This window comes from Pholcus phalangioides, unplaced genomic scaffold, assembly GCF_987345545.1.
Source record: "Pholcus phalangioides strain wild (caught in Gottingen) unplaced genomic scaffold, Ppha-v1.0 ptg000032l_1, whole genome shotgun sequence".
In the NCBI taxonomy this organism is placed as follows: Eukaryota; Metazoa; Arthropoda; class Arachnida; order Araneae; family Pholcidae; genus Pholcus; species Pholcus phalangioides.
Window position 1 is genome coordinate 136,150 of NW_028301622.1, and position 27,222 is coordinate 163,371.

The 27,222-nt window shown below is 32.1% G+C and overlaps 1 protein-coding gene across 2 annotated transcripts in view; it reads right to left on the bottom strand.

The window, feature by feature from the left end:
• LOC149066103 (uncharacterized) overlaps positions 1-27,222 on the bottom strand; it is an 86,752-nt gene that overhangs the window by 35,085 nt on the left and 24,445 nt on the right. For both annotated transcript variants that reach the window (XM_089253159.1, XM_089253158.1), the window contains exons 8-20: positions 25,287-25,357; positions 21,180-21,213; positions 18,805-18,879; positions 14,180-14,254; positions 13,811-13,894; positions 12,104-12,178; positions 10,089-10,159; positions 9,240-9,273; positions 8,211-8,249; positions 7,888-7,947; positions 7,655-7,720; positions 7,464-7,526; positions 3,369-3,431 (exon numbers count right to left, since the gene is read on the bottom strand). In XM_089253159.1, the coding sequence (XP_089109285.1) occupies positions 3,369-3,431; positions 7,464-7,526; positions 7,655-7,720; positions 7,888-7,947; positions 8,211-8,249; positions 9,240-9,273; positions 10,089-10,159; positions 12,104-12,178; positions 13,811-13,894; positions 14,180-14,254; positions 18,805-18,879; positions 21,180-21,213; positions 25,287-25,357 (810 nt within the window). The remainder of the gene's footprint in view (positions 1-3,368; positions 3,432-7,463; positions 7,527-7,654; positions 7,721-7,887; positions 7,948-8,210; positions 8,250-9,239; positions 9,274-10,088; positions 10,160-12,103; positions 12,179-13,810; positions 13,895-14,179; positions 14,255-18,804; positions 18,880-21,179; positions 21,214-25,286; positions 25,358-27,222) is intronic.

Here is a 27,222-nt window from a genome sequence, read left to right on the forward strand (position 1 = left end):
TTCTCTAGTAACTTCTAATAGTAGTCATTTGAGAGAATATTCTCTGTCCCCGTCTCTCTTCCCGTCAAGAAGATGGGCATTTGAAGTTTGTAGACCACAATATTAAAGTTTGAAAGCAAGAAACTTAAACCAACAGGGCTGAATTGCACAACTTTTAAAGAAATGTGAGTGATACAGAATTTAAGTGTATGTGCATTGAAGAAAACAACAGTTCTGTATCTTCTTAGAATGAAGGTGTTTATAATAAGAATAGCTTCCTTTATCAATCAACTTTGGTTTAATTTCTTTTGTTTTGAATGTATTTCTGAAAATTTATCCAATTTTAAAATAATTTTTTAAGGTTTTAATCTAAAGGTTTCTAAAAATCTTTATAACCAAACTTTTAAAACCTCTCATCATGACCCGGAGAATATTCTCGAACTAAAAGTTATCATTGGGGGTGATTATACCAAAAAAATTATTTTGTTGTAAACGTTTCAGGTAATGAAAACTGATTTATATTTCACAATATAAACAAAATTAGTAAAAAAATTTAAATTATTTAAAAGAAAAATGAATATTCTCGATTATTCTCCAATTTTTACATCTCTAGGAGAATATTCTCACCTCACATCTCTAGTTCTTGGGGTGTGTAGTTATCAAGATTCCACTGTAATAATTTAGCTAGTTCACAAGGGATGTAATTTTTTAAGTCACAATGATTGCATTGGAACAAGAAAATGATTCAGAAGGCAGAAAAAGTCAAGGTACCTTGAAATTTTTACAAATACAGCATCAAGCCCACCATCCACAAAATATAAAAACCATTGCTTTGAGAAATAAAAAAGTTGACCAAATAATGAACAAAATCACAAAAAGATATATAACCCGAAAATAATTTTAAAGGTTTCAAGAACTATTTTCCATACTATCATAACCCTTTCAGACCCAAGAATTTATTTTTTGGAATTTTCTTTCATACTCAAAAAATATAAAAAACATAAATGTCATCAAATCTTTATTTTTTTTTAATTTTCAATTTATTTTATTTGTATGAAGAAATAATTCACTTCGTTCAAATTTTTTCAGCCAAGATGATGCAGGGTATATTCATTTTAACATACAATTTTCTTCAGAATTTTATGGAATCACTTTTCCCGGAGGCACTTCCTCTCCCCCGGAAGCCATCTTAAACCACCCCTCCCCCAAAAGTTCAACTTCGAGTGCTTCACTCTGATGAAAGCCTGAATAAACAAGTATGGCTTACAATCACAATCTTGATATAACGAGTGATCTGCAGGTGATTGTCAAAGAGCTAATGCCACAAGCTAACAAAAGCCATCTGCATATAACGAGAAATCCATTACAACAACAAACTTACCCATAATTATGAGCTGTCATTATAACCGACTTCTACTGTAGAATATAGGCCTCTAGTTTTCAAGAATTTTAAATTATGAATGATGTGCTATTTTTAGATGCATTCAACGCTTTTATAAACTCATACTGACTTAAACAATTAGTTCATAAATGGGAAAACCGTTTGATGAAATGACATATTATTTGGGAACAGAAGTTGGCAAAGATTGCATTAGAAAAACCCAGAAGACAGTGCTGCTGATGATGAGAATTCACAGGAGAATGAAAACTCCCTCAGCAAAATATTTTTGAAGAGAGAAACAGTATTGAGAGAGAGAGATGACAAATGTGTGAATTACAATGAAATTACACTCCAACAGTACTGCAGCTCATACAAAATAAAACATTGCTGGAAACCATGAACACAACTACATCCAAACGTCAACTGATTTCTATAAATATCTGAGATCTCAATGATATCCTGTTTATTGGTTGGGGGTCATTCAAGTATTACATCAGCATCAATGGTGGTGGTGGGGGGGGGGGGGGTTCCCCCGATTTTGACTTATAATGGACAAAGGGGGGGGGTTTGGATGATGCTTACGCCATCAACCACCCTTTATGAAAATATGAAATATTCTTAATGGCATCCTACTCTGTGTACCAAAAATGAGAAAAACCTTTCACTAGTTTGTGGGCCCCTGAACTAATATTCTCCTAATTGATAAGGCCCCTACAGAGCCATTTTAGTAATCTCTAAATGTTTCGTAGATCCAAGTGATCTGGAAATGTGTCTGAACAGCTTAAGTGTTCTGGAACTGTGTCACAGGTCACTCAAGTGATCTGTGAATGTGCCAGTGGTCACTGAAGCAATCTATGTAGATGTGCCGCTTAGTTAATTTTTACAAAATTAGGTTTGAGGGGGCAGGGCACATCAGATAACTATAGGGCCACATCTGGTCCATGGGTCCAGCATTTATTATATATGGCTTAGAGGGTGGGTCGCAATGAATTTCTTCAAAAGAAATTTTGAGTTTTTCCAATAACATTGAAATTAACACAAATTTATTATAATAACTAGGGCTTGGATTTTTATGCCCCTAAAGCTGAAATGACATTGCTGATTGGTAAATTCAGGTTTTTAACTTATCAGCAAGAACGTTTCATTCTTAGGGCATAAAAATCTGAGCCCTAATAATAACATATAAAGGTATTTTCTTCTGAAATTAATTTTTTTTTAATATTTTTTACATTAAAAAAATAAATTTTTGATCATCTGGCGAGAGGGGAGGTACAAGCCCCCCCCCCCCCCTGCATATGTCTCTGATCCCACCAATATGCGTTAGGAGGTGGGGAAGAACTGATGACAAAATTTTTATGACGGGGGGGGGGTCAGAGTTTTGCTGACGGGGGTCAAAAATGTCTAAAAATTTGCTGACGTAATACTTGAATGGCCGCTTGCGAAAAAAATGCTGCAGATTGAAGTATATGCATAAGGATTTTAAAATATTTTACGAGAAACTCATTGTTTACAGATTACCAGATTATTTAGATACTGATTTCAAACCATTGGGATCATGTGAATTTTTTTCAAATCAAAATTTGAAGCTTCATTGAAACCCTTCTGAATGATTGAACCTTTGAAAAAACCCTCCAGTGCTTATAACTGCGGGGAAAAAATAAAGCAAGGTTTCCACTCATTGATCCTATTCAAACCCTAGAAGTGATGCAAAACTAGAATCCTATTGAGAAGGAAAAAATCTCCCTGTCTCAAGTTCCCTCTACACGCCCACACATCAAGAGACATTTATTTACGTTATAACTCTATTCTTTTTTTAAAAATATTGCAAGATGCTTAAAAATATTAAAATGTTCAGAAAACTGCCAGAAAGAGCTTTAGGGTCACACAGACCCTTCTGCTGTCTCTCTAGGTATAGTCCTATAGTGAGCATCTAAAATTGATTTTCTGAATGGTTAAATAAATGATTTATCAAGATCATATTTATTGAGGACATGAAATGTAAATTTACCTCTAGACGAGCAATTTTCTCATTAGCGAGTCCCAGTGCTTTCTCTGCAAATGCCAGTTGTCCCTAGACAAGATATGAAAATAAAATTTAATACATTTGGGAATACAAATACAACGCCACAACAGGCAAATTGCCCAACGACGTGGCTGACTTAAGAACATCATGGATCCCCGAGCCATTTTTTTTTTTTTTTTGGAGACCCTACCTACTACTGCTACACCACACATGCACCCCGCCCACACCCCCCTGCCCGCGGAACCCCCAACGAATCGGTACATGCGGGAATGTGCGTGTACGTGTAGTGAAACCTGACGTGAAGTTTTTTGTGTTTCTCTGTAATGCTTGTTATGTGTAGTGCTGCCATCTGCCACCAATTTTTCAAACTATGAGTGAAGTGTTATGATTGAATGATTTATCGTTGTAGGACTGTTGCTCTCTGTGGCGAGACTTTTTAACGGGGAGATCGGCTCGCATTTGCGCCTTGAAGTTGGGAACCACAGAAAACCAACTTCAGCCGACCACCACTGTGGGGTTCGAACCCGGATCCTCGCATCGCGAGTCCGTCACTATAACCACTCGACCACCAAATATCTGATATCTTTCTGCTACTGCCATAAAAATCATGACAATCACATCCCTCTCTGTAGATCAGATGACCATTTTGATTGCATCATAAATATTTTCTTGGTAGATTTTGGTAATTCACTGATGAATAGTTTTTGGATTAAAATTTAATTCATGAACAAATTTAAATTTTTAGAAATAATCAAAAAAAAAAGACCAGCAGATTTGATTCATGAAATAAATACAGTTTGATCTGAAATAAAAAAAACTGAAATTTGGACTCGCATTGAGCAGTCCAAAGGTTTTCTAATGTATACCATTGAATCTCATCAAGACAAACCCAAAGGTGGATCACTGAAAACTGTATTTACCAAATTTTGTGTAAACCAATAAAAGACTATTTTGAAAATAAATTTGATACAGCCCATGTTATTGAATAATGTTCACAGTGTATAAATATTCAGCAATTTTAAGCTATTAAATATTCTTCCATCGTGAAAAGTAAAAAAAATTCAAACAAAATAAATCAATGTTATAAAATAAGTAAGTACATTAGACTCTCGATAATCTAGCTGTGAGTTTAGTCCAACCCGTCCAGTAATCTAGCGGGTTTTTTTCTTCGAACACAGAGGGGAGAAAACATGTCACTACAAGTCTATGTACAGAAGTTTATATCATTTAAATGGGCTGTTTCAACTAACTTCCAGTAATCCAGTGCTTTCAGTAATCCGGCATACCCTAGTCTCATATGTGCCGGAGTAGCGAGAGTCCAATGTAAACATATAAGTAGGTAATTTACATAACTCTAAAAACATATGTGTAAATAAACTTTTTACTTCATAAACTAGTCAAAAAAAGTAAGTGAATGAAACTAATACAGGATTATAAAGTAAGTGCCCTTTTATTTCTTAAGTTCAAATTGGAGATCCTTGATTATAAACTTTGGTATTATGTATTGCAATGCTCTAAAAATTAAATCCTGCACTAGTGTAAAATCTATTAAAATCATTCAGAACGAATCCCAGTGACAAAATAATTAAATTAATAAATCTAACCCATTAGCAAAGCGAGATAGAAAAAATTAATTACTGAATTGTAGAGTGTTGTCAAATTATGTATAATCAACACAAACAAGGATACAAACAGTGTCACTTGTGATCAAGAAGTTATGTAGCCTCATCTCATTATTTACAATGAAATTCTAAAGAGGAAAATTTTATATCTTTTATTTACTTGTATTATTTTCATTGTATGAGAGGGTTAGTGGTGCATCTTTGTATCAAACAAAAGCATTATTTCACAATATCTTCTGATTGGGCATGTGCAGTATAACTTCTGATTACAAGTTTAAAAGTGTTTTCACAAGTTGAGCAAAAATTTGAAATAAATTTTGGATTGATGAATGAGTGATATGTATACCAAAGCCTACAATATGAGACCTACGAGAGGTTTTCATATTAATGTAGTCTGTGGTGTCAGGTAGCTAAAAAAAAAGTTGACTGTTCTCTTTCTCTCACTGCATTTTATTATTTTTATTCATAAAAGATCAAATTTTGTATGTATATGCATATTAATAAAAAACGCCAGTAGTTTAATAGTCTTTGTTTGACTTAGGCTTAAAAAGAACAAATACAGGGCGTCCATAATTAAAAGACTATTTTAAAGTAGCCTACAGGCAAAACCAGTCATCAGAAAAGTGTGAAATTTTATGGAGGACTTCATGAAGTGTTGGAAATTTGTTTCGGAGAGGGGGTAATTAGTTGCACATGTCACCACAAGAGTGCATTTTATTAAAAAATGACACATTTAGGCAAACCTTTACAATTTCAACAATTGTTAAATTGCTTACAATTGTTACTGCAACAAAACATGTTCCACATGATGGCCATCATTTTCAGATACCATGTGAATTCGCAAGATGACACATTCCATAACTGACCGAAGAGTGTGTCATATTCTGAATGATCTTATAGACACTTGAACGTGCCTATCCAACACCTGTACTACACGCCTGACAGTAGTGCGTGCTATCATGAGAATTTGAAAAGCTTTTTAACATTCATTGGACCTTTCCAAATTCTTATCCAAGTCTGATATTTCCATAGAGCAGTTACTGCGGAATTGCTGTTTTGGTAAAACAATCTGACCAAGAAAGAGCGATCTCGTAAACTTATTACCTCATTGTGAGCAGCAAACACATAGAGAAACATTATCTCCGCAAATGTTTCTAGGTTTTATAACAGCTGCTGTGTGACATCACATAAATTTACATGTTTACTGTAGGTATTCAAAGGCAGATGCCCTCTGGTGGCGACATGTGCAACTAATCCCCCCCCCCCCAAAAAACAAATTCCCACTTTAAAAAGTTCTCCACAAAATTTCACACTTTTTTCATGACTGGTTTTGCCTGTAGGCTACTTTAAAATAGGGTCTTTTAATTATGGATGCCCTGTACATCCTGCCTCACATCTTTTGCAGATTTCAAAGCATTCCTAAGGGATGGATGCATCTAGCATTTATTTATAAATCAAGCTTGTATACAATGATGATCATAATCACATCAAAATTTGTTAAACAAAGATGACAAATAAAATCTTGTAGATTGATTTTAAAAGTTTTCATTTGATGATATAGTCTTGAATCATTTTTCCCACAAGGATGATTTTCGTATCTAGGGTATTGGGTATTAATTGAAATGACAACTAGATTGGAGGTTGTAATGACACTTGTTGAGTGGTCTCAGATCTCTCACCAGTAAATAGTAAAGGTCTTGTAATGTGGATAGCGGTAAGCTTGACTGTACTCTCCTCTTACTGTGAAGACGATGTAAGTTTCTTTCCGTGAATTGGATATTGTGACCAAGTTGCATATAGTTCAACAGATTTTGTAAAATCCTTACCACAGGTCTGCAATAGGCACATTTCCAAAGTGAAGTGTTGCTGTCTGTGGGCATTGGGATATGTAGTGTCATAAAGAACCCACAGCCGCACACATACAAATGTCATCGTCCAATTTTTTGAAACACAGAATATAACTCAGAAATTCGACACAGGCCTCTTCTCAAGCCCCATTGACCTATTCGTAGCACAATCCCATGAGAGACTGTCTCACCTTCTTGTTGCTTGCTAATGTCAAGCAGGAATTCCAAATCTAGCTTGCTATTTTGAATTATAAATACTTCAGCCTTCAATATAAAATAAGTAAAAATACCATAATATAAGAAAAATCATATAACTTGCACTTAATCTATGAAAAAGAATCGTGGCTAGTGTGACAGAGGAATGAATCATTTAAGTTTTCATAATGTCTTTTGGGGAAGTTTGATTCAATATATAAGTGTTTTTTTTTTTTTTAATAAAGAGCATGTTTTTGAAATGAATTATGCACTTATAAGCTGAAGTTCCACTGTAATTAATTCATATGAAGCACAAGTTTGTGTTAACAAAGTTCAACTGTATGTGGGTTTGGAGCATTTATTTAAATATTAAAATATTAAAATATGCAAAAAAAAGAATAGAAATAAAGATTTACCATCATGCTGTCCATGTCATTGAGTGTTTTTGCTAGCTGTACCTCTGTCTCACTTTTTGCTTGCTAAAATAAAGAAACAAAGAATAATCATTTGGTGTGTGTTTCACTATGTAGGAAGGTTTTTTTTTTTACATAGTGCAAAATACTTTAATTGGATAAACTCCCAGCCAGATATCAAAAATTAGTTTCACCTCCAGGTTAAATATTTGTTCCTGAAATTCAAGTTCGATGTCCTCTTTTATTTCTGCCTTTGTTTGCTAGAAAGAGAAAATTAACTTCTTTTAAATAGTTACAACAAACTTAAAAAAACTTGTTTATTTAAAATTACTGTATTACAAACATAGGAACACACTTAAAATCAAGCCCAGAACTCTGGAGTAAAAAAAAATTGCATGAAATAAATTATATAGTATTTGAAACTGACCTTTAAACTGACATTTTCATCCAACAGCCTAGCAAGTTCTTCTCTGGAATTCCCTCTAATCTGATATGTAAGAGAGAAAACATACAGGCTAGAAAGAAATTCCATTTTGGCTCAGAAAATATGGTATCATGACTCAAATCAGCTCAGTCAAAATAAACTAAGTTTTAAGCACTAACTACTTAAAAGTGTATTTTTCTCAAGCAGGAGCCCTGTACCAAAGCTTAAGTGTTTTTTTATTCATGAAAAAATATGCATTTCACATTTACAAAGAACTCAGTGAATGCTAAAAAAAGAAAAGTCAAAACTATGAAATTTAATTTTACCTTTTCATTCTGAACAGCAACTTTTAGCTTGCGTATTTCCTAAAATTCATAAACAATGATGCATCAATATCCAACCATGATATTCAGTGGAACGCAAGAAACAAACTAGAATGTTCTCTGGATGATTGACCATACCTCTACTTAAGAGGTATGTGCTATCATTATCTACCAATGTTCACTACCAGCCAGACAAAATACAAATTTAATGAAGGCCAACAATCATCAATCAATTTTCACACTTTATCAAATGTATAGAAACGAACACCAGAAAAAGTATTTAGAATAAACCAGAACAAGATACAGAAAGCTATCCAGAACTTTTCAGATAAGCACCAATAACATTTTCTTGCACCATGTGGCCAAGTATGAAACAATGTCACAGGATACTATTCTTTGCCAGTAAATTGAAAATTGCCCAAAATTCATGACCAATTTTGTGGTTCCACTGCAGCAATTGTTATGTATAGTGATAGTCTAACTTTCAACAGCTCATACGAGAGCATCACCCTTTATATCTCACCAACTCAAGCTACACTAGGTACAACATACAGGGGTGTATGAAGGATTGACCTTTGAACAGCATACACCAGGTTTAGGAGGGGCACAATAAATTTATTCCAGAGAATTCTCAGTTACCAGCCATCAAAAAATATTGTGAATTAACAGAAATTAATTATGACAATATATAAATGAATTTTCTTTCAATGTTTTAATCATTTTACAAAGACATTTAAAAATATTTTAAATCATCTTCGTGGGCATGTGTCCCCCCCCCCCCCCCCCCATAAACCTCTGAGGACACAAACCTCATAAACATTTCTCTCAGGAATTTTGAGGTAGAAATATGAAGATACAAAAAAAATGTGAAATTTCATTTTTTTTAAATGAAAAATCCTGTAGTGAAATGGGAGGAGTTTGAGGAGAGTGTTTGAGGCATAAATTATGAATGCCTCTTAGAAAAACCTCTGAAACCTACTCTTACAAATAATAATAAAACCTGTAACCATAAAAAATATTTTTAGTACTTACTTCTTCTTTCTCTTTGAGATCTTCCTTCAACTCCCTAATGAATAAAGAGAAAATTAATAGGATGGAAAATAAACAAATTCGAAATAAAGGTCTAAATTTTTTTATAGCTTCTAAAATGTTAGATAAAAACATACATATAATCCTCACTGACTGAAATTAGAAGCTTATGCCAATTTCAAGAACTAACTTTTGGTTTTCTTCTCATTTCTCTGGCCAATAAACTAAAACACTGACTGCTTTGTTTGAAAAAAGTTTGCAATAGCAGACTGTCAGAGAATAGCTACTCTGCTTTTGGCATGCAACCAAGCACCAAGATCTTTTATTCTTTTCACCAACTGTCATCAGCAATAGCATACTGATGATTTTGTGATAATGGATATGGCTTTTGTTTTGCTGTTCTGTGTGCCGGCATGTACTTGCTCAACAGAAATTTGATTTGAATTAATTGGTTTGCTTCCTGGCTTCCTTTCCTCTTATTCTTGCTATCTGTTCAACACAACAAAAAGTCGTTTGAGAACAATAATAATTACCAGAGAAGTTGCTATTAAAGCCAGGAAGTGATTGTAGGGGCAAAACATTTTTTGATCGTTTTGTTCATTGGCTTCTGAAAAAGTTTTCAAGAAGGTCATCAATTTCATTGGGTCCTGTATGGCATACTTGAAAAATTTGGTCTTAATCGTAAGATTCACGAAAAAAGAAACTGTAATGTGTTTAAAAATAAAATTGGTCATGGGGTATTCAAATGCTGATCTATATAAAACCTAGTTATTATTACAGCAAGCTAACTTGCTTGCTACCACATGCAACCAACTTGAGGTGTGCTATGCTAAAATAATGATATATACTTACATGAAATCTCGATATAATATTTTATATTCTCTCCTCAGTTCGAAACAATGTTCATACAACTTTGTTTTATGCTGTAGGAATAATATAGTAGAAAAAAATGAGAAAGCTCATCAGTGAATGGAAAGAATTTTTTAGCAATTATTTCTAACTTCATTACATTTTACTTCTCAATAGGCATGTAAATAATTATAAAATACACAGTCCAGCCAGAATATAATGAAATCAGAGAAAAGTGTGATGTATTACATTATTTTTTCTTTATTCCTCTGAATATGCAATCCAAAAAAGGAAAATATTGTAGTCACTACAAACAGGAGAAACATTCCAGAGCCATGTTAATTGATGAACGAACTTTCTAATGGTGTTTTCATGCAAAACCATAGATAGAAAATGAAGATGAGTTTTTGAAAGTTTAATTATTAGAATTCCCTGGTCTTTGAGGACTTTAAAAAAATAATTAAGTTTGAAAATAAAAAAAAAATAAAATGATGAAATTGTAATAATGAAAAATATAACAATAAGAATAACTAAAATGAAAAGATGGAAAGTGATAAAAAATACAATAATAATAAACTATTGTATTAGAAAACTTAGATTTTGTTTAAAGGATCTTTCTAGACTCTCCAACAAAATGAGTTCAGTTTGTGGTGAAAATAAATTGTTGCATGACACAAATAAAAAAACCCAGTGAACATTTCTGAACTAGAATGACTGAAACATATTTTTCAAAATGCAGGGAAGTGAAATTCTGTGCTCTTATTTTCTCTAAACAGCCCCACTCACGAAATAAATAAAAAAGTTGGTCTCTTTCATGGTGTGATAGAGAAAAATTGCAAAAAATTATAGGAAAGGGGCACGAAACCCCAAAAATCCACAAAAGAAGAGCGTGTAAATCTTTCTCTCTTTTTACCTTATGAGAAAAATGTCACCAAGCAGGTCATAATATACAAACCGCAATCTTGCACATTCAAATGAGGCTAAAAAAAGTTTAAAATCTTAGAAATTTATTAAACAAATATTTATTTAACATTGTACAGTCAGACTTCTGTATAACATTGCCCTGGGGGACAAAATAAAAGTTTACTTCATAAGTGGGGTGACTTAATAACAAATACGCCCAGTTCACTAATTGGGCTGGTGATTACTTTCAAAAATTGGCGTTATAGGTGAAGTTAAAATTGATAGAAGTTATATAACTACAGCACAGCATCGATTTTCCGAACATATCGGGACTGAAGGGTGTTTGGGAAAGTGAAAAGTTTGGAAAATTGCTTTTGAAACCAATTCGATAATGCATAGGAATATACTGAAATTCAGCAACAAAAACCTTAAAATAGTTAAATTTAACCTAATTATTCTGAAAAGTAAATGAAAAAAGTAGTGTATCACAAAAGAAAAAAATTAAATGGTAAAACAAATACATCGTGCATGATAAATAACGCAGTCAAACCATTAAAAAAAAGAACCTATCTTTAATTGTTTCAACGTCTCATCTCATAATAGTTTCAACATTAAAAATTGAAGCGGGTCAGCATTAGGCCGTGATTCTAACAAAGAATGAATAACCAAGAAAAGAATTCTAACCGAAAGACGAAAACCCCGATATGCCATTGTTCATAGCTATAGCTCACAGGTAAGGGATGTACAATTGTTTGGAAGTAGATTATTATACAATAGAACGAGACTATCGAGTTGAGAGATGAGAGGATTCAAGTTCCAAGAAAATACCAACTGTGTTCAGCATTATTGGCAATAGAAAACTGAAAATGAGTTAGGTTGAAAAACTGTTCGGTTGACTGAGTTGTTCGGAAAATTGGTGTTCGGATAATCGATGTCCTCCTGTACTACTATCAATAGATGTTAAACAGAAGTCTCACTATATTTATTTACAAAAAGCGAAACTCACACATTTTGAATGGTTTTATCATTTCTTTTGCTTTCCATGTAAATGGTATCTGATTTTAACTATTTAAGATATGGTGAAGAGTAAAAATTAAATTGGAATATACACGTACCTCGACATTACGTTCTATTTGGTCATCCAGCTCTGTATATTTCGCATCTAATTCTTTTTTGACAGACTCATATTTCTACACATGTAAGAGGTGAAAGAAAATTAAAAATTTATAACATATATTACAATTTTAGCAAAGAGCAAAACTGATTTTGCATAATCACTTTAAAAAAATTTTAAATATATTTCTCATTAATTACCAATATTTATGAACAACGTAATAATTATGAATACAATTTATTAATTTATGAATTATTAATTTATGATTATTATGAATTTAAGAATACAACAGAATATTTATGAATAAAATTCAGAAAATTCCTTTGAACCAGAAAAAATGTATACAAATCAAAAATGCTTAAACAATTAAAAACACAGTTTGACAGCTTATTTACACAGATAACATCAGCAAACTCTTCTTAATCCTGGAATTTAATCCTCAGTGATGGCACATGTGTGAAATGAAATGTCAAGAGGCTAAAAAATAATATTCTATCTTAGACAGGTTTCCATTCTATAAAGGTGCACATCAAAGCACCAATTATCATTTTATCAAAAGCACCAATTTGATTCTGTTCAAGACAGGTGTTTCACTGTATTACATGATTCCTTGCATTGGTTATTTTGTGACTACAAACATTCTGGGTTCATAAATTGCAGCTTTTTTTATTTTCCTTATAGTGTCAGTATGATGTCGATAACTCACTTTATGTCCATCATGGTGTCACAATGATTCCAAATGGATGAAAAATTGTGCATTATGAACCCAGAATTTCTGTAATAAAGTAATATCATATTTACAAATGAAATTATTTTTTAAAGTTCTATGACAACCAATGCCTATAACTGATGTCTTACATGCAACAAAATCTGCTCAGAAATGCCAAAAAACTTTGCTAAATTTCTGTTAGAGTTTTGACATTCAAGCACAGCACACAAGTCAGACAAGAATGAAATTTTGCATTGCAAAAATCAGGTTGAAGAGTAATGGTGGAGGAATGTGATATTACACCAAGAACAAGGACCAAGCATTACTATGGTACATGAAACAATGTAAAAAAATGTAACAGATAACATAAGATTCTTTATAGGACTTGATAGGATTTTATCTAGGCAATCACATGTAGAAGATGATGTGTAAGCCACAGTATTTTGAGTGTTTCCTCTACAAAACTATTTTAATGTGTAACGCATTAGAGAAAAACAAGCAGAGATTAATTTGAAAGAAAAAAATACTGAAATGAAAAAAAAAAAAATTTATAACCATTAAGAGTGCACAGTCCAACAGGCCCAAAATAAATTTTCACATCTGTGTAGGTTGTAATCTTATGGCACATGCTAGCTATTTTTACATTCATATGCACTGATACTACTATCTACAGTCGAATCCCACTACAACGAATGCCAAGATACTGGAGGAATCACTTCGTTAAAACGAAATTTCGTTATAAAGGAATTCCAGGTTACCTACTATTGTTGCTAAGTAAACTTATTTGGGGATTGGAAAACTGTTCATTAAAACGAGATTTTCCCTATAACGGTATTCGTTAAAACGGGATTCGACTCTACTTGAAAATGGTGCATTCAGCCACAAATTCATCCAAAATGTTATATAACATGACATAGAGAAACAAGAAAAGTTGCCAAAGATGAACAGTCAAATATAAATTTAACAATTATAAATATTTTTATATTATAAAAAAACTACCTTTTGAAGCTGATAATATTTTTTCTTGACATCGTCTGTTGCTGTCTCTGCTTTATCTCTTGATACCATGAGTTGCATTTTCTCCTAAAATGATCCAGGTGAGACATAAGATGAAAGTTAACACAATCTATTTTATAGGTTAATTCAATTTTTTACTCCAATATCTAATTGGTATGTAGCTTCTGATTTAGCTACATACTATTGCTTTTGTAGATTAGCTTATACATTAGCTTTTGTAGCTTAGCTTCTAAATTTCTCAGAAATTGTGCATAAAAAAAAGATACAATTCAAAATTGAAACAGACTAACTTTTCCTTTTTTTTAAATAATACCACAATAATTTAGAGATTATGAAATGAAAGCACCATACCCATCTCATATCTTCTAACTCTTTCTCCAAATTATGTATTTCTAATCTTTTAGCTTTTAGAAGTTCAGCATTCTCCTGTAAGAAATTTTAAAAAACTTTCTTCATCAATCATTAAACAGTATTTGATGCATATTATTCTAGCTAAAGTAGTTTTAAATATCTCAGAGCAATGAAATTAAAAAAATAATAATAAAGAATGTAAAAATGACCTTGATATTGACAAATACCATCAAAATAAACTTCAGGAACTGGAGTCTTACACGCAGGCTGTCAGCTTCATTCTGACTGTTTGAAGTGAACAGACATACTTTTTTCTGCTGAGAAACCAAGAGAAGAGATTTGGTATTCAACCCAAGTGAGATCCTCGGACAATGTGATTAGTGGTTATATATCCTTCCTCTGAAGATGACACCCCCTACATGTCAAAAATGCATTAGGAATATTGTATTTTCTATATGTTTGCCTTATGCATTGATGACTTCTTAGTATTCTTGGACAAAGTTTATCTACTCTTCCATATACATTTGGCATCCATACTTTTTACATAGGCATCTTTCTTCAGCCACCCCATTGGGCATTTTGTCTGTTGTGGTATTTGTATTTAAATTTCTTTCTCCTGCATTCTAATTTTTCAAATGAATGAAAATTCAAAAGTATCAACAATGGCAACAAACCAAAAATGGCTCTTTAGCCCACAAAATTATATATTTTTCATTTCAAAATTATAGACTTTTTATTTTCCGCACAGTACCAACTAACTGTACATTTTGATAATTTGTATTCACAGAAAATACTTGCTTGACTACATTAATTTTGAATATATATGTGTATAAGTGATATTCATTTTCAGAGTTCTCAGCATTTACAACCATGCTCCATTTTGCATGTAGAGAATTTTTTTTTACAAATAAATTTCCATCAATACTGATTTTTGACTGTTAGATCAAAGAAGAAGCCCCCACCTCTGTAAGAGCCAATCAAATGTTCCAGTAGAGACAAGGTGGATAGAAATATACATCCAATGCATTAAACAAAGAAATGTGCTCCATTGAGAAATCGGATTTACAAAATATCTGGGACTGTCATTGATAAAATAAAAAGGCTTTTCTTGATCGGATATACATAGCCCTGCCCAATGAAGGGTTAAGAAAGCCCTTCAATGTGTTCATCAGAAGCCATTATCAAGACAGGCTTCTAATTTTCTGAGGATAAGATAGATGTCATTTATGAATAAGGGCTTCAGTCAGTTTGCTACAATGGTACATTGGGCAAGCTGCATAAAGCCATCATGTCTAAGAGACATAGGTTGCTCTTTCCCATTGCATGATTTAATTGCACAGTAATGACCGTTTTCATGTTATGAGCATTGTGCAGAATACTTTGGCAGAAAAATAATACGAAGTATACACTGCTCTCATCCCCCTATCGTTAATATATTTCAAATATAACTCCAACAACAGAATGCAGTTATATCCTGACTTACGTCAGTAATTTGTTCCAGGACTGATGGCGTAAGTTGAGGTAATTTTTCCACCGATAATGTCCGTTCTTCCTAAAGAGGAGGGAGAGGAGAAGGGACACATAAATGTTCATATTTTCTTCATTCTTTTTTATTTATCTTTTCAAGCAGAAAACTCTTCTTTGTAAGAATGTGAGATCAAAATCCTTCAAAATTTGTTCAAAGTGCGTCTAATTAAAAAAAAAATTTTAGAATAGGATGATATGTAAGTCAGGGAGTTGTAAAACAGGGTAATTCTGTACAAATCAAAAAATTTTCTTAATTCTTTCACAAATATGAATAAAGTATCCTCCAAATGCATTCTATAGATCAGGGATGCCAAACTCAATTGGATCCTGGGCTATTTGCTTTAAAATTACCTCTAAAGTGGACTGCCAATTATAAAAAATCAGTAATCAAAAATACATGAATTAGTGAATTTAAATTAAGTGAATTTAAAATCATGATAAAAAGTAATTAAAAATTAATCATAAACATTTAAAAAACAGTAAAATTGAAATTGAAAAAAAGAGCGCTCATAAACAAACCATAAAATCAATCCTACCTACCTAGCAAGATTTTTATTGGTCAACTGTTGACACATAGAAAAACAATAGAGAATATTCTCTTCTAAATGTCTTTTGAGTAAATAAAATTTGCACATAAAACTTGCCAGTGAACAAAAAATATGTGTTATTAGCTAATCTTCCCTTGGAATTAGATATTAAAGTCATTCACATGTCTTGTAATACAGTGTCAATTAAGAAAGATAGATATAACACCCATGTCTTATCACTATGAAATGAATAATCTTACTGTCCCATTTCTAGGAACAGTTTTACTTTGCTCAAAAGTAGAACCATAAATATTTTTTAGAAATTTATGACAAGACATTAAAAATATTTTTTTGTAATGAGGTAGCCAATTGAATTCACTCTCCAAGTCTTTAACCCTACAAAGACGGACATGGTCTCTGTTACCCTGCACACTCTTTCTGCTCCCATATGTGAAGTAAGAATAAACCAAAAGCTTTAAAATTTGAGACTTTTCCTGAATTATCATGTTCTTAGCCTACATCAAAGCTTTTTTTCATCATCTTTCTGAGCAGCAAAGATACAAGCAGATATACCTAGAAAGACAGAATGGGGGAGGTCACACTGACCCTTCCATATATTCTAGAACACATTCACCATATAATACCACCAACCATAGGCGTACGTAGAATTTTCTCAAGGGGGGTTTCAATTTCTTTTTATTCTCAAGGGGGCAGTTTAAGTTTTTTTCTGCAAAATAACACTATAAGCTTGGCTTGACGAGGGGGAACCTCCCTCCCCTTTGCATATGCCAATGCCACCCCAACATTGTCAGAAATAATTTTGTAAGGTCCACTTTCTTCTGGTAGTCTCTTTGCACATCTAATACAGTGTAATTCCTCATTCATGAGACTTTTTTTACCTTCATTCTTATATAAAGATGTTGGTCAGCAGGTGTCTCAGCATCTGTTGTGAAATATCTTTGTCATTTTGTCAGATAGCTTTTTTGTTCTGCAAAGTAGATATATCCACGTGATTATAATTGTTGTAGAAATGGAAAAAAAGACGGAGACATTCACAGAAGAGAAACTTTCAGAAGTTGGCAAAGATAGTGTGAGACAAATTCAAAAGGAGTGGTGATGAGTATAAGAATTCAGAGGAGAATGAAAACTACCTCAGGCAAAACATTTCTGGAGTAAGCAACAACATTGATGATGGATGTTGAATCCAAATTATCTTATACATTCAATGGTGCCTCAGCTGATGAAAAATGAAATGCTACTAGAAACAATAAACACAAACCACATAGAAGTCACCAATGAAAACCTTGTCCTACACCAAACGTCAACTGATTTCCATAATATCCTGTCTATTGGTTGCAGATTGAAGTGTATAGAATGTCATGGGACCTTCCTCACCAATAGGATATCAAGGATTCTGAAATATTTTATAAGAAACACATTGCTTACAGATACTGATACCACATCACTGGAATTATGTGAATTTTTTTTAATCGAAATGAAGGGCTTGGTTGAAATCCTTCAGAAAGAATATCATGAGGGGCTTCCAACTGCGAAAAAAATAAAGCAACAGATTCATTGATCTTATTCCAAACCTAGAAGTGATGAAATACTGAAATCCTATTGGGAATATAGAAAATACAAATCCCCTAGTCTTGAGATTCTCCCACAGTGATACATATCAAGAAAGATCATTTGCATAGAATGTTTGACAAAATAAATAATAATAAAAATATATTTATAGATGAATGGTTTCACCCATTAAAATTCTTTTGTTATAACTTTATTCTGTAATAAAAGTATTGTACCATGCTCTAAAATATTAAAATGTCCAAAAATTGCCAGAAAAAACTATGGGGGTCACACCGACCCTTTCTAGGTATAGTCCTCCAACCCATCTTTCTAGGGTTAAGAAATTACTGGAATAAGTGCTGCTTTAGGCATCTGGATCAGATGCAGTTCAAAGTGTTCACCAGAGTCTTGAGAAAGCTGTTGCTTATTTCTAACTCTTAGCAAGAAAGGACCTGTTGATAAATGACGAAATATAAAAATTGCAGTTCAAGAATTGTCTGAACGCTTTTTCTTCAATTTTGCTGTAAGTCTTGAAACAAAATTAATATTTTTGTTAGAAATTGCTGACGCACCACTATGAGAATGTGCATAGGAATTTAATATTTTCCCAAAATGCTGAATTTGATACATTTTGCCATGACGTCGTAATATCATACGTTTTTTGATTTCATGAATAAAAAGATTTCTAAAAATTCTTCAGTGATGCTCACATTGCCACCACAAGCTCAAAGAAACAGAGCCATGTCTTGAACATCCAAAATTTCATATAGCACTATTGTAAAAACACTGTACATTTGAGGTAGTATTTCTTCCAACTGATTATGCAAATTATCAGCTATGGCTGTTATTCTTTCAACCACAATATGTCTCGTATAGAAAATATCATGAAATGCTTGCACATGTGTACCTCAGGTCTTAACTTGAATAAAGAATCATTAAAAACCATTTAAAACTGCTAACCTCTGGAGCAAAGAGGATATAAATCTAAAAGAGCTTATCTACCTTTCTACATGATGCCAAGTCTCCTTTAAGAAGTCCATTATCAGCAGCCACATCTTGCTTAGCTCTGCTCTCCTCCTATAAGGCAATTAAAATTCATAATTATATTTAGCAAAGAGGCAATGCATATGCTGCAGTCCTGGAGATGTAAAATTCTTGAGAATAATCTTTAGGAGAGTATTCGAGAATATTCTTTATATTATAATATACTAATATAAATAACTTGTGAATATTCTTCTTATTCTTGATGAGAATATGCTCCTGTTATTTATAATATAAATATATATAATATCCTTGAAAATATTCTCTGGTAGGAGTACTTTTACAAATTATTAGGGAATATTCTTATAGAAAATAATAAGAATTATTCTGAAGTCATTAATAATAGTCCTTCCAGAGAATATTCTCTTCGATGAGAATATTCTTCAGTTATTTATAATAGTAGTCCTTCCGGAGATTATTCTCAAGAGTATTTGTAATAATATGCATTATAATAAATAATCTCTACAAATAACTTGAAAATAATTCTTATTATTTTACGATAAGAATATTCTCTGGTAATTCATGATAGTAGTCCTTCGAGAGAATATTCTCTGTCCCTGTCTCTCTTCCCGTCAAGAAGATGAGTATATTGAAGTTTGTAGACCACAATATTAAAGTTTGAAAGCAAGAAAATTAAACCAACATCGCTGAATTGCACAACTTTTTTAGAAATGTGAGTGATACAGAATTTAGCGCATGTGCATTGAAGAAAACAACAGTTTTGTATCTTCTCAGAATGAAGGTGATTGTATAAGAATAGCTTCCTTTATCAATCAACTTTGATTTAATTTCTTTTGTTTTAAACTTATTTCTGAAAATTTATCTAATTTTAAAATAATTTTTTAAGGTTTCAATCTTAAGGTTTTATAAAATCTTTATAACCAAACTTTTAAAACCTCTCATCATGACCAAGAGAATATTCTGAGAATATTCTGGTGGACAATGGACTGCAGTAGTCCATGTCCAAAGTCTAGCGTTTTTGCAAAATGGCCAGCTGGTCAGTCATTTCATGAATTGTCCATTGTCAGAAGTCTGGACAATGAGCTAAATAGCTGGCTACTTCTTGAAGACGCTATACAGACTTTGGACAGTAACACATATAATTTCTCTCTAAAGCAGTGATGACCAAAAGTGTGCTGTAGCATACCAGAGTGCAGTGAGATTAGTCAGGGGTGCTGCAAGTTGTTTTTGGAGTAAAATAATATTGATCGTAGTAATAAGGCTGCAATTTTCAACCAGTTTGTGGCTTTGATATGTGGCAGTGATGTTGCAAAAATTCAAAAATTACCAAGGATGCTGCAAATGTAAACAGTGAGCGAATCCAAGCTCTAGAGCAAATATGCTCAGTTTTTCATGAGTCACATCATTTCATTATCTAATGCAGCAGTTTTCAACCTTTTATGACTTGGTAGCCCTGTTGAAAATCAATTTATGGTAGAAACCCCCTTGGGCTTTCTTCTTTTATTCATTCCCTAAATTTACTAGTTCATTTTTGTTTTACTATAGTGGGTCACTGAGCCTCTGGAAAGAGCATATAGAACCTAAAGCAGAGCACAGGTTGAGAAGCACTCCCCTACTGGTAAAGCAAAGCATGAAAGTATCAACAATTCAAAGAGTGAAATAACATATTTTTCGGCCTATCTGCTGCACCACTAACATTTTTTCAAAACCTAATTTTAAGTGCTTGAAGCACTTATACTGATGCAGCACAAAGGTAAATTAAAAGAAAAGGAAAAAAACCTTCAAGAAATTTGAATGAAAATTGTAGTGCAACAATCAAAAATACCAACTAATTAAATAGAATTTAAACTTCTCAGGATTGGTTCGGAACATTATATATATATATATATATTATTGGTTATTCTATTCTATATATATATATATATCTTTCTCATCCTGAATCTGACGAGAGCAAAAATAAAAAATATATATTTTTCGAGAAATAGTTTCTACGCAAAAAAGAGTAAAATATGACTGAAATGGAAAAAACTAAAATAAATTCAGGTTTTTAACCAATCCATGTCGATCTGCTATCCAAAAATTGTGACTATAGTTTAAACCATGTCTGTGAATACTGCCCTAAGAGATACATCCTACAATGGATAATTGAGCTTGCTTAGACTTGACTTATTTTCATGGTCCCAACTTTCACTAATACTCATCACAATTTCCCATGTAAAGTGTTTTCCCACCTATGATATTTTTAAATGATGGTAACTATCTTACAACAAAAATATGCTCTTAAATATGTCCCATATGCACCAACTCTTGAATAAGCAATTGTAAATACACTGAAGTTAGTGAGCATAAATAAAAATCTATTTCCACATTTTTACCTCAGCTTTAGCTTTCCATGTTTCCATATCATTTCTGGCAAAAGAAAGGTAGAAATTAGCTTCACTGAAAAATGGCTATCATCATCAATAATCATTCTAAAATGTCATTTCAGCTCTTATTTCAATATGAAATGCAGTCATGAAAATTTTTTTTATAAATAATGATATTAAAATGCTTTTGGACATCAGAAAAGATGTTACATAAAAGGCAATAATTTAAACAAAAAAAAGTTGAAGAAAGAAAAAAATTGAATAAATATTTACCAATTAACAACAAAAATTCCTATAGTATCAGATTTATTAATCATTTAAACCTATCACATAATTCTGAAAAATATATAATAATTATGTCTTTCATTTGAACAGACTACACCAACAAGAGCTGCATCCAAGATAAAGGCACTCAATAACTTAGAAAGGTTCGACTTAAGGAATTTAATTATTTATATTTGAAGTTATAGAGTTCCATAAGTTTAAAAGCATTTGGCCCTTTTGGCAAATCTTAGTTTGAACTTGGCAAATAATGCTCTAACTGGATCTGCCTGTTCTCTCTGCCCTGTAAATATGGTACTGATTGCAGAAGCATGTGGTATTCCAGGAATAGATATAAAAAATTATTTACATTGATGTACATTGCAATACATATGCACCACATATTGTGATGTACATCAACATATGTACATAGTTATTTATTACTTGTTTGTTGCTCATTGACAAATTTTGTGAAGAAACAATTTCAAAACTTTTCAAGGCCTTCAGCACATAAATACAGTAAAAGTCAAGTTTTAATGGCAGTTCACAATCAGAGGAAAGGTTCTTGTTATAACAGACTTATCTAGTTTATTTTTTCCCCATTTATATGTTACCACAGTCCAAAAAACTAAAATTCATTTATAACGATAAGAATTTACCCTTTTTTCTTTTTATTTTGAACTATGTTTGCTGAAGTACACATCTACAGTTAATTGCTCATTGCATACACAATGTTGATTGTATAACAAAAAAGCAAAGTTGGCAACGGAAGCTCAAAGTTTTTCACAATTTCACTTTTTACTTTATTATTTTTTCCCATTTGAATAAAATCTAAAGTTTTGTTTCGATTACAGAATAAAATAATTGTACAATACTATTGTATAATTATTGAATAATGTACATTTGATAACAAAAAAAGTCTAAAAAATGAGACTATTTGATTCATACAATTTGTGGCGTAAAAAAAGCCCCAAGATCCAGTAATGAAAAATAACATGCAACAGAGAAAATGAAAGAGAGGGTAAAGAGGATCTTTCCAGGGAAATAACAACAATGATAAAAACCAGGGGCCATGCATCACCTGCTTTACCAACACATCTATAGATAAAATTTTGCTTCTTTTTTTTTTAACCTTCTAAGAAGAAAATATACAGCATGCATTCCTAATATCTACTGGGAGGTACTGACATGCCCCATTTATAAACACCTATGAATAGAGTGAACAAATTTTTAAAAATGACACCCTTTCGGGTCAATTTTGTGTATAATTCTGAAAGAAAGGTTGTTTCTTCCATTGTCATTATAGCAAATGTGTTCTGATTTTCTTTCATAAATAACTTGCTATAAGAGAATATTTTTTGTATCTTCAACATTAGCTGTTGGCAATCACTTGTGAATTACTTGTAACAGTGAGATTCTCGTTACACACCGTACTCGTTATAGCAGACTTTTACTGTACTGTTTAGTTTTCACTTTCCATTAAGCTGCTGCTTGCACATGTAGTACATGACTTCCAATCAATTCACATCATTCCAGAGAAAATAGAAAATATCTCTCTTCCCTCATTTCTCTTCAGTTTGAAGAAAATTATTTACAAACTTAAATGTAAAATTTAAGAAGTATAACCGAACTGTTTTGTTTAGAAATGCCATGAGTACAAGTTTTCAAAAATTTACTTTTTGACATTTCAAAATACAGATTGTGCTCAAACCGCCATTGTATGCTCAGGTTCAAATTACTCTACATTTGGCATTGTGTTAACTGTTTTTCTTGTTTGGATAATATTCGTGTCATAAACAACAAAAGGTTGTAGTGATCTGAGTAGTTACGAGAGAAAATGGAAGTAATCAGTTTACAGGAAAAAAACAACTATAAAAAACAAAGCCATGAAACACAGGCAAGATATTCAAAAAATGTTCAATTATATTTAATAAAAAAAAATTAACTTATAAAAGTCTACTTTTGGCACCATCATAAAGTACAGTGATCATACTTCCTCATTCTGTTAAAGGTGCAACACCATTAAGAAAAACAATAAACAAAAAATAGCTAGATCACCCAATTGGAATAACTTTTTGTAATTGGATACAATTTGTAATTTTAATAAAATATTGTAATTTTGATCAATTCAAAATGAATATTTCTTGAGTTTGCTAATACCTCAAATGTAAGTGCATTGTTATTCTCAGGATACAGATACAGTAGAACCTCCCATAATGGATACACCCTGCTAGCAAACACCTCCATTAACGGATACTTTTTGAATTATGTTGATGGACCAATATATTTTACTAAACATTAACAGACAAAATCTTCTGTCTCAAGAGTGTCCATATTATCGTTGAAGTATAAAATCTGTTATTTTATAAAATGCCTAATTATTTCATAAAATAACTGATCTAGTTAAACCATGAAACTCACTTGCATTCTATGGTTAAACTAGTTATTTTATAGAATAATGATCCACACCCTGTTAAAGTGTAAAAAGAAAAACATTTGCCTTCTACCCCTATTAAATTAATGAACTCTTCTAGCCTGAAGGGGAAGAGGAGACTTGGGTAGTGTATTGTGCAACTGCTGGTGTGTTAAATTGTTTATTTTATACTTTAACTGTCTATCATTAGTTAACTCATAGAATAACTACTTAAAGTGTGGAATTATTAATTTGTTACACACTTTAACTAATTTGTCAGTTGTTTCATGAAATAACTAGATATTTTATGAAATACTTTTTTGACTTGTAACTGAACAAGGCCTAGGCTCTGTCGACAATCAGCAATGTCAGCCATTGCCTCAAAGAAGGTTATGAATTAACTCAATAATACACTTTAATGGTAGCATATACATAAAAAATGCATTGATTACGGCCAAAAATTCAGTGCTAGACTTGGATAGTTTTATCTGTTGAAAAAAAAAAGAATCATATTTTTGAAATACGAAATTAATCAATGGCTGCTAGTGTCGATAAGGAAGAAACTAAGAAGTTTCAGAAGATGGTCAAGAAAATGCAAGTTGAAATTCAAAAATTCTGCAAACTCCGGATTTGAGGGGGGGGGGGGGGTGCCCGATTTTGGATAATTATATATGCTGCATATATTTAACAGAAAATGACTGTAGAGTTCTTTAAAGAAAGAAAATTAAACACTGAATGAAAATCAAATGGAGCTAATGTTCACCAACTAAATAAAACAATTCCAGAGAATTTTAGTTTAACTGAATAAAATAGTTCTACAAAATTTTATACCGGAAATTTTTGAAAATGCCCTCTGAAAGCTGTCAGCAATGCAATGATGGTAGTGGGTTTTTAATATCAACCTGTAGTAAGTGGAAATTTTCTACCTCAGCAAATATTTAACATCAATTGAACAGCCTGAATTGGATGCCTTTAAAGAAAATAATTAAACTTCCAAACTTAGAAATACAACATGTAGGCTTATTTTTTATAAGAACAAATACTGTTTTCAGTGTTTTTTCCCTTCAACTTGGTATTATACATTAAATTTCAAGCACAAATATTTTTATTAATTCTTTCCAACAAATATGAAAAAAAAGCATGATACAGTGCCAACTCTACTTAAACTCTTGATGTTTAAAATAATTTCTTGAACCAAAAAGCTGATCAGTACTCAGACCTTAAAATTAGAAAACCAAAGAAAATGAATTCAGTAGACCAGCATGATATGTTTACTTGTATTAAACTGCAGCCATATGGATATCATGAAATCCTTCTGGCACGATACCCACACAGTGATGTAGGACACTTTGGAACATTAAATGGCAGATTGCAATGAATACAACAGATCGATAAGTCCTTGTTTTGAATGAATATAACAATATAAAAAATATTGTATTTACCTGTACTTTAACTCCAATTTCTTTAAGCCGCCAGAATATTTGATGAGCTCATTATAAAGAATTTCCCTTTTCTATGGTACAGAAGAAAGAAACATTTTCTCAATAATAATGCATCTGCTAGCACCATCTTTATTTAATGAAATAGCATAGCTTTTAATTCACTTGTTATAATCATTAACAGTGTCCATTTACAGTAAGCCAAGTCACTGAATAAATCTGCTTTCACTCATACATATTGAGTTTGCTTTAACTAAGGATATGAAAAATGATTATTAGCAAGACACATATTGTAGGGAAAAGTTTCAATTTGTCATGTTTGAGCTTTTAAATGTAAGGAATCAACTAATAAAATTCATTCATAGGTAATACAGTCAAACTTGATTATTTTGAACCTCAAAAGAACAGCAAAAAAAAAGGTTTGAATTATCCAATTAATCTATACTAGAACCATAAAATGATTGCAAATTAAACTTGATCATCAATATTCACTCAGAATTAATATTTATAATTGATCTTGACTGCTACAACATTATTCCACCCCTCTAGAATCAGCATCACCGCAGAAATTCCTGACCACGCTAAAAGGCTGATTTTTAAAAAAAACAGTTACTGATCATCAGTTACAAACTGTTTGCCAAATTTTGCTAATAATTTGTATGGAATTAGGGAAAAAATCTATTTTCATCAGAATTTGTTATAAGAAGCTATTCTAAAAAAATCTGTTGCCAGAGGTTGAACACAATTCATACCAGGTGGTACACAATTTTAATTTGAATCAGGGTTGGTAAAAAAAACAGTTTTTGTTTTAAATAGTATTAACATTAAAGACAATAAAATTTCTGAAAAATCATTCAAACTTCTAATAATTAATTAAAATAAAATGTTTATTAATGTAATTAACACAATTCCCATAGTAATTAATCAATAAATATTTCTTACATTATAACAAAAACCAACATTTGCAATTTAATTATTTTTTGCATAACTCAATGGATTACTGTGTGTTTGAAAATTTTTTTAATGATGTTATTAATCATCTATATATATAAAATTGATTTTCTGTGTGTGCGTCTGTGTATGTTCTCTATACAAATCTACAATTTTAGATCGATCGTCGCCAAATTTTGCATATATACCAAATGGAACCCGACTTGAACGATAGGTTACTTTAAAATTTTGCCAGATCAGGGCAAATGCCCTAAACGGGCAAAAAACTGTCCGGCAACAATGGTTTTTGGGCCTCAACAATCACTTTCCGAACGTTTACTTTGGTTACCGTGGTTCCCTAGCAATGCGTTTCAGACGTGTATATGCCTTCACAACGGTTTGTCACTTCTTTAATCCTGTTAGTATATGTATGATAGTTTATGCCTTTATAATGGTTTGCCACATTTTCAATATACTCTCAGTAATGAGGCTTTTTGAATAGACGTCATAATCATCATCAGCATCGCTTTGAGAGTCAGGAAAAGGGTGATCCTCATAGAAATCAGTGCTAAAATAGTCGATTTTACTGTAGAAATGCGGAAATTAGTGGGATTTTCCGCCCCATCAATAATTTTAAAAATTGTATTGAATTCTCGATTTTTAAAATATTCAGTTTGCTTAGAAATATACGAAGCCCAGGAGATTAAATATGAAGTAATTAGCCAAAGCTATGCTTTTGAGTTGGATATTCGAGCAATATCATTGATTTCATTTATATCTTCTCAAGTATGAAAATTAATGTCTCCATATTGTCTCTTTTGATATTTATTTGCATAAATTCATGTGGGTTAGGATATTTTAAAATTAGTTATGAGCCCGTGAAAAGTGCATCGAAAAAATGCCACAGCTTTAACTAAGGATTTTTGATTTTTGGAAGCTGGAACAGACAGATGGATAACTTGAAGTTCGGGGGGGGGGGGGGATCGAAATAACCTAGCGCCCCTTAAAA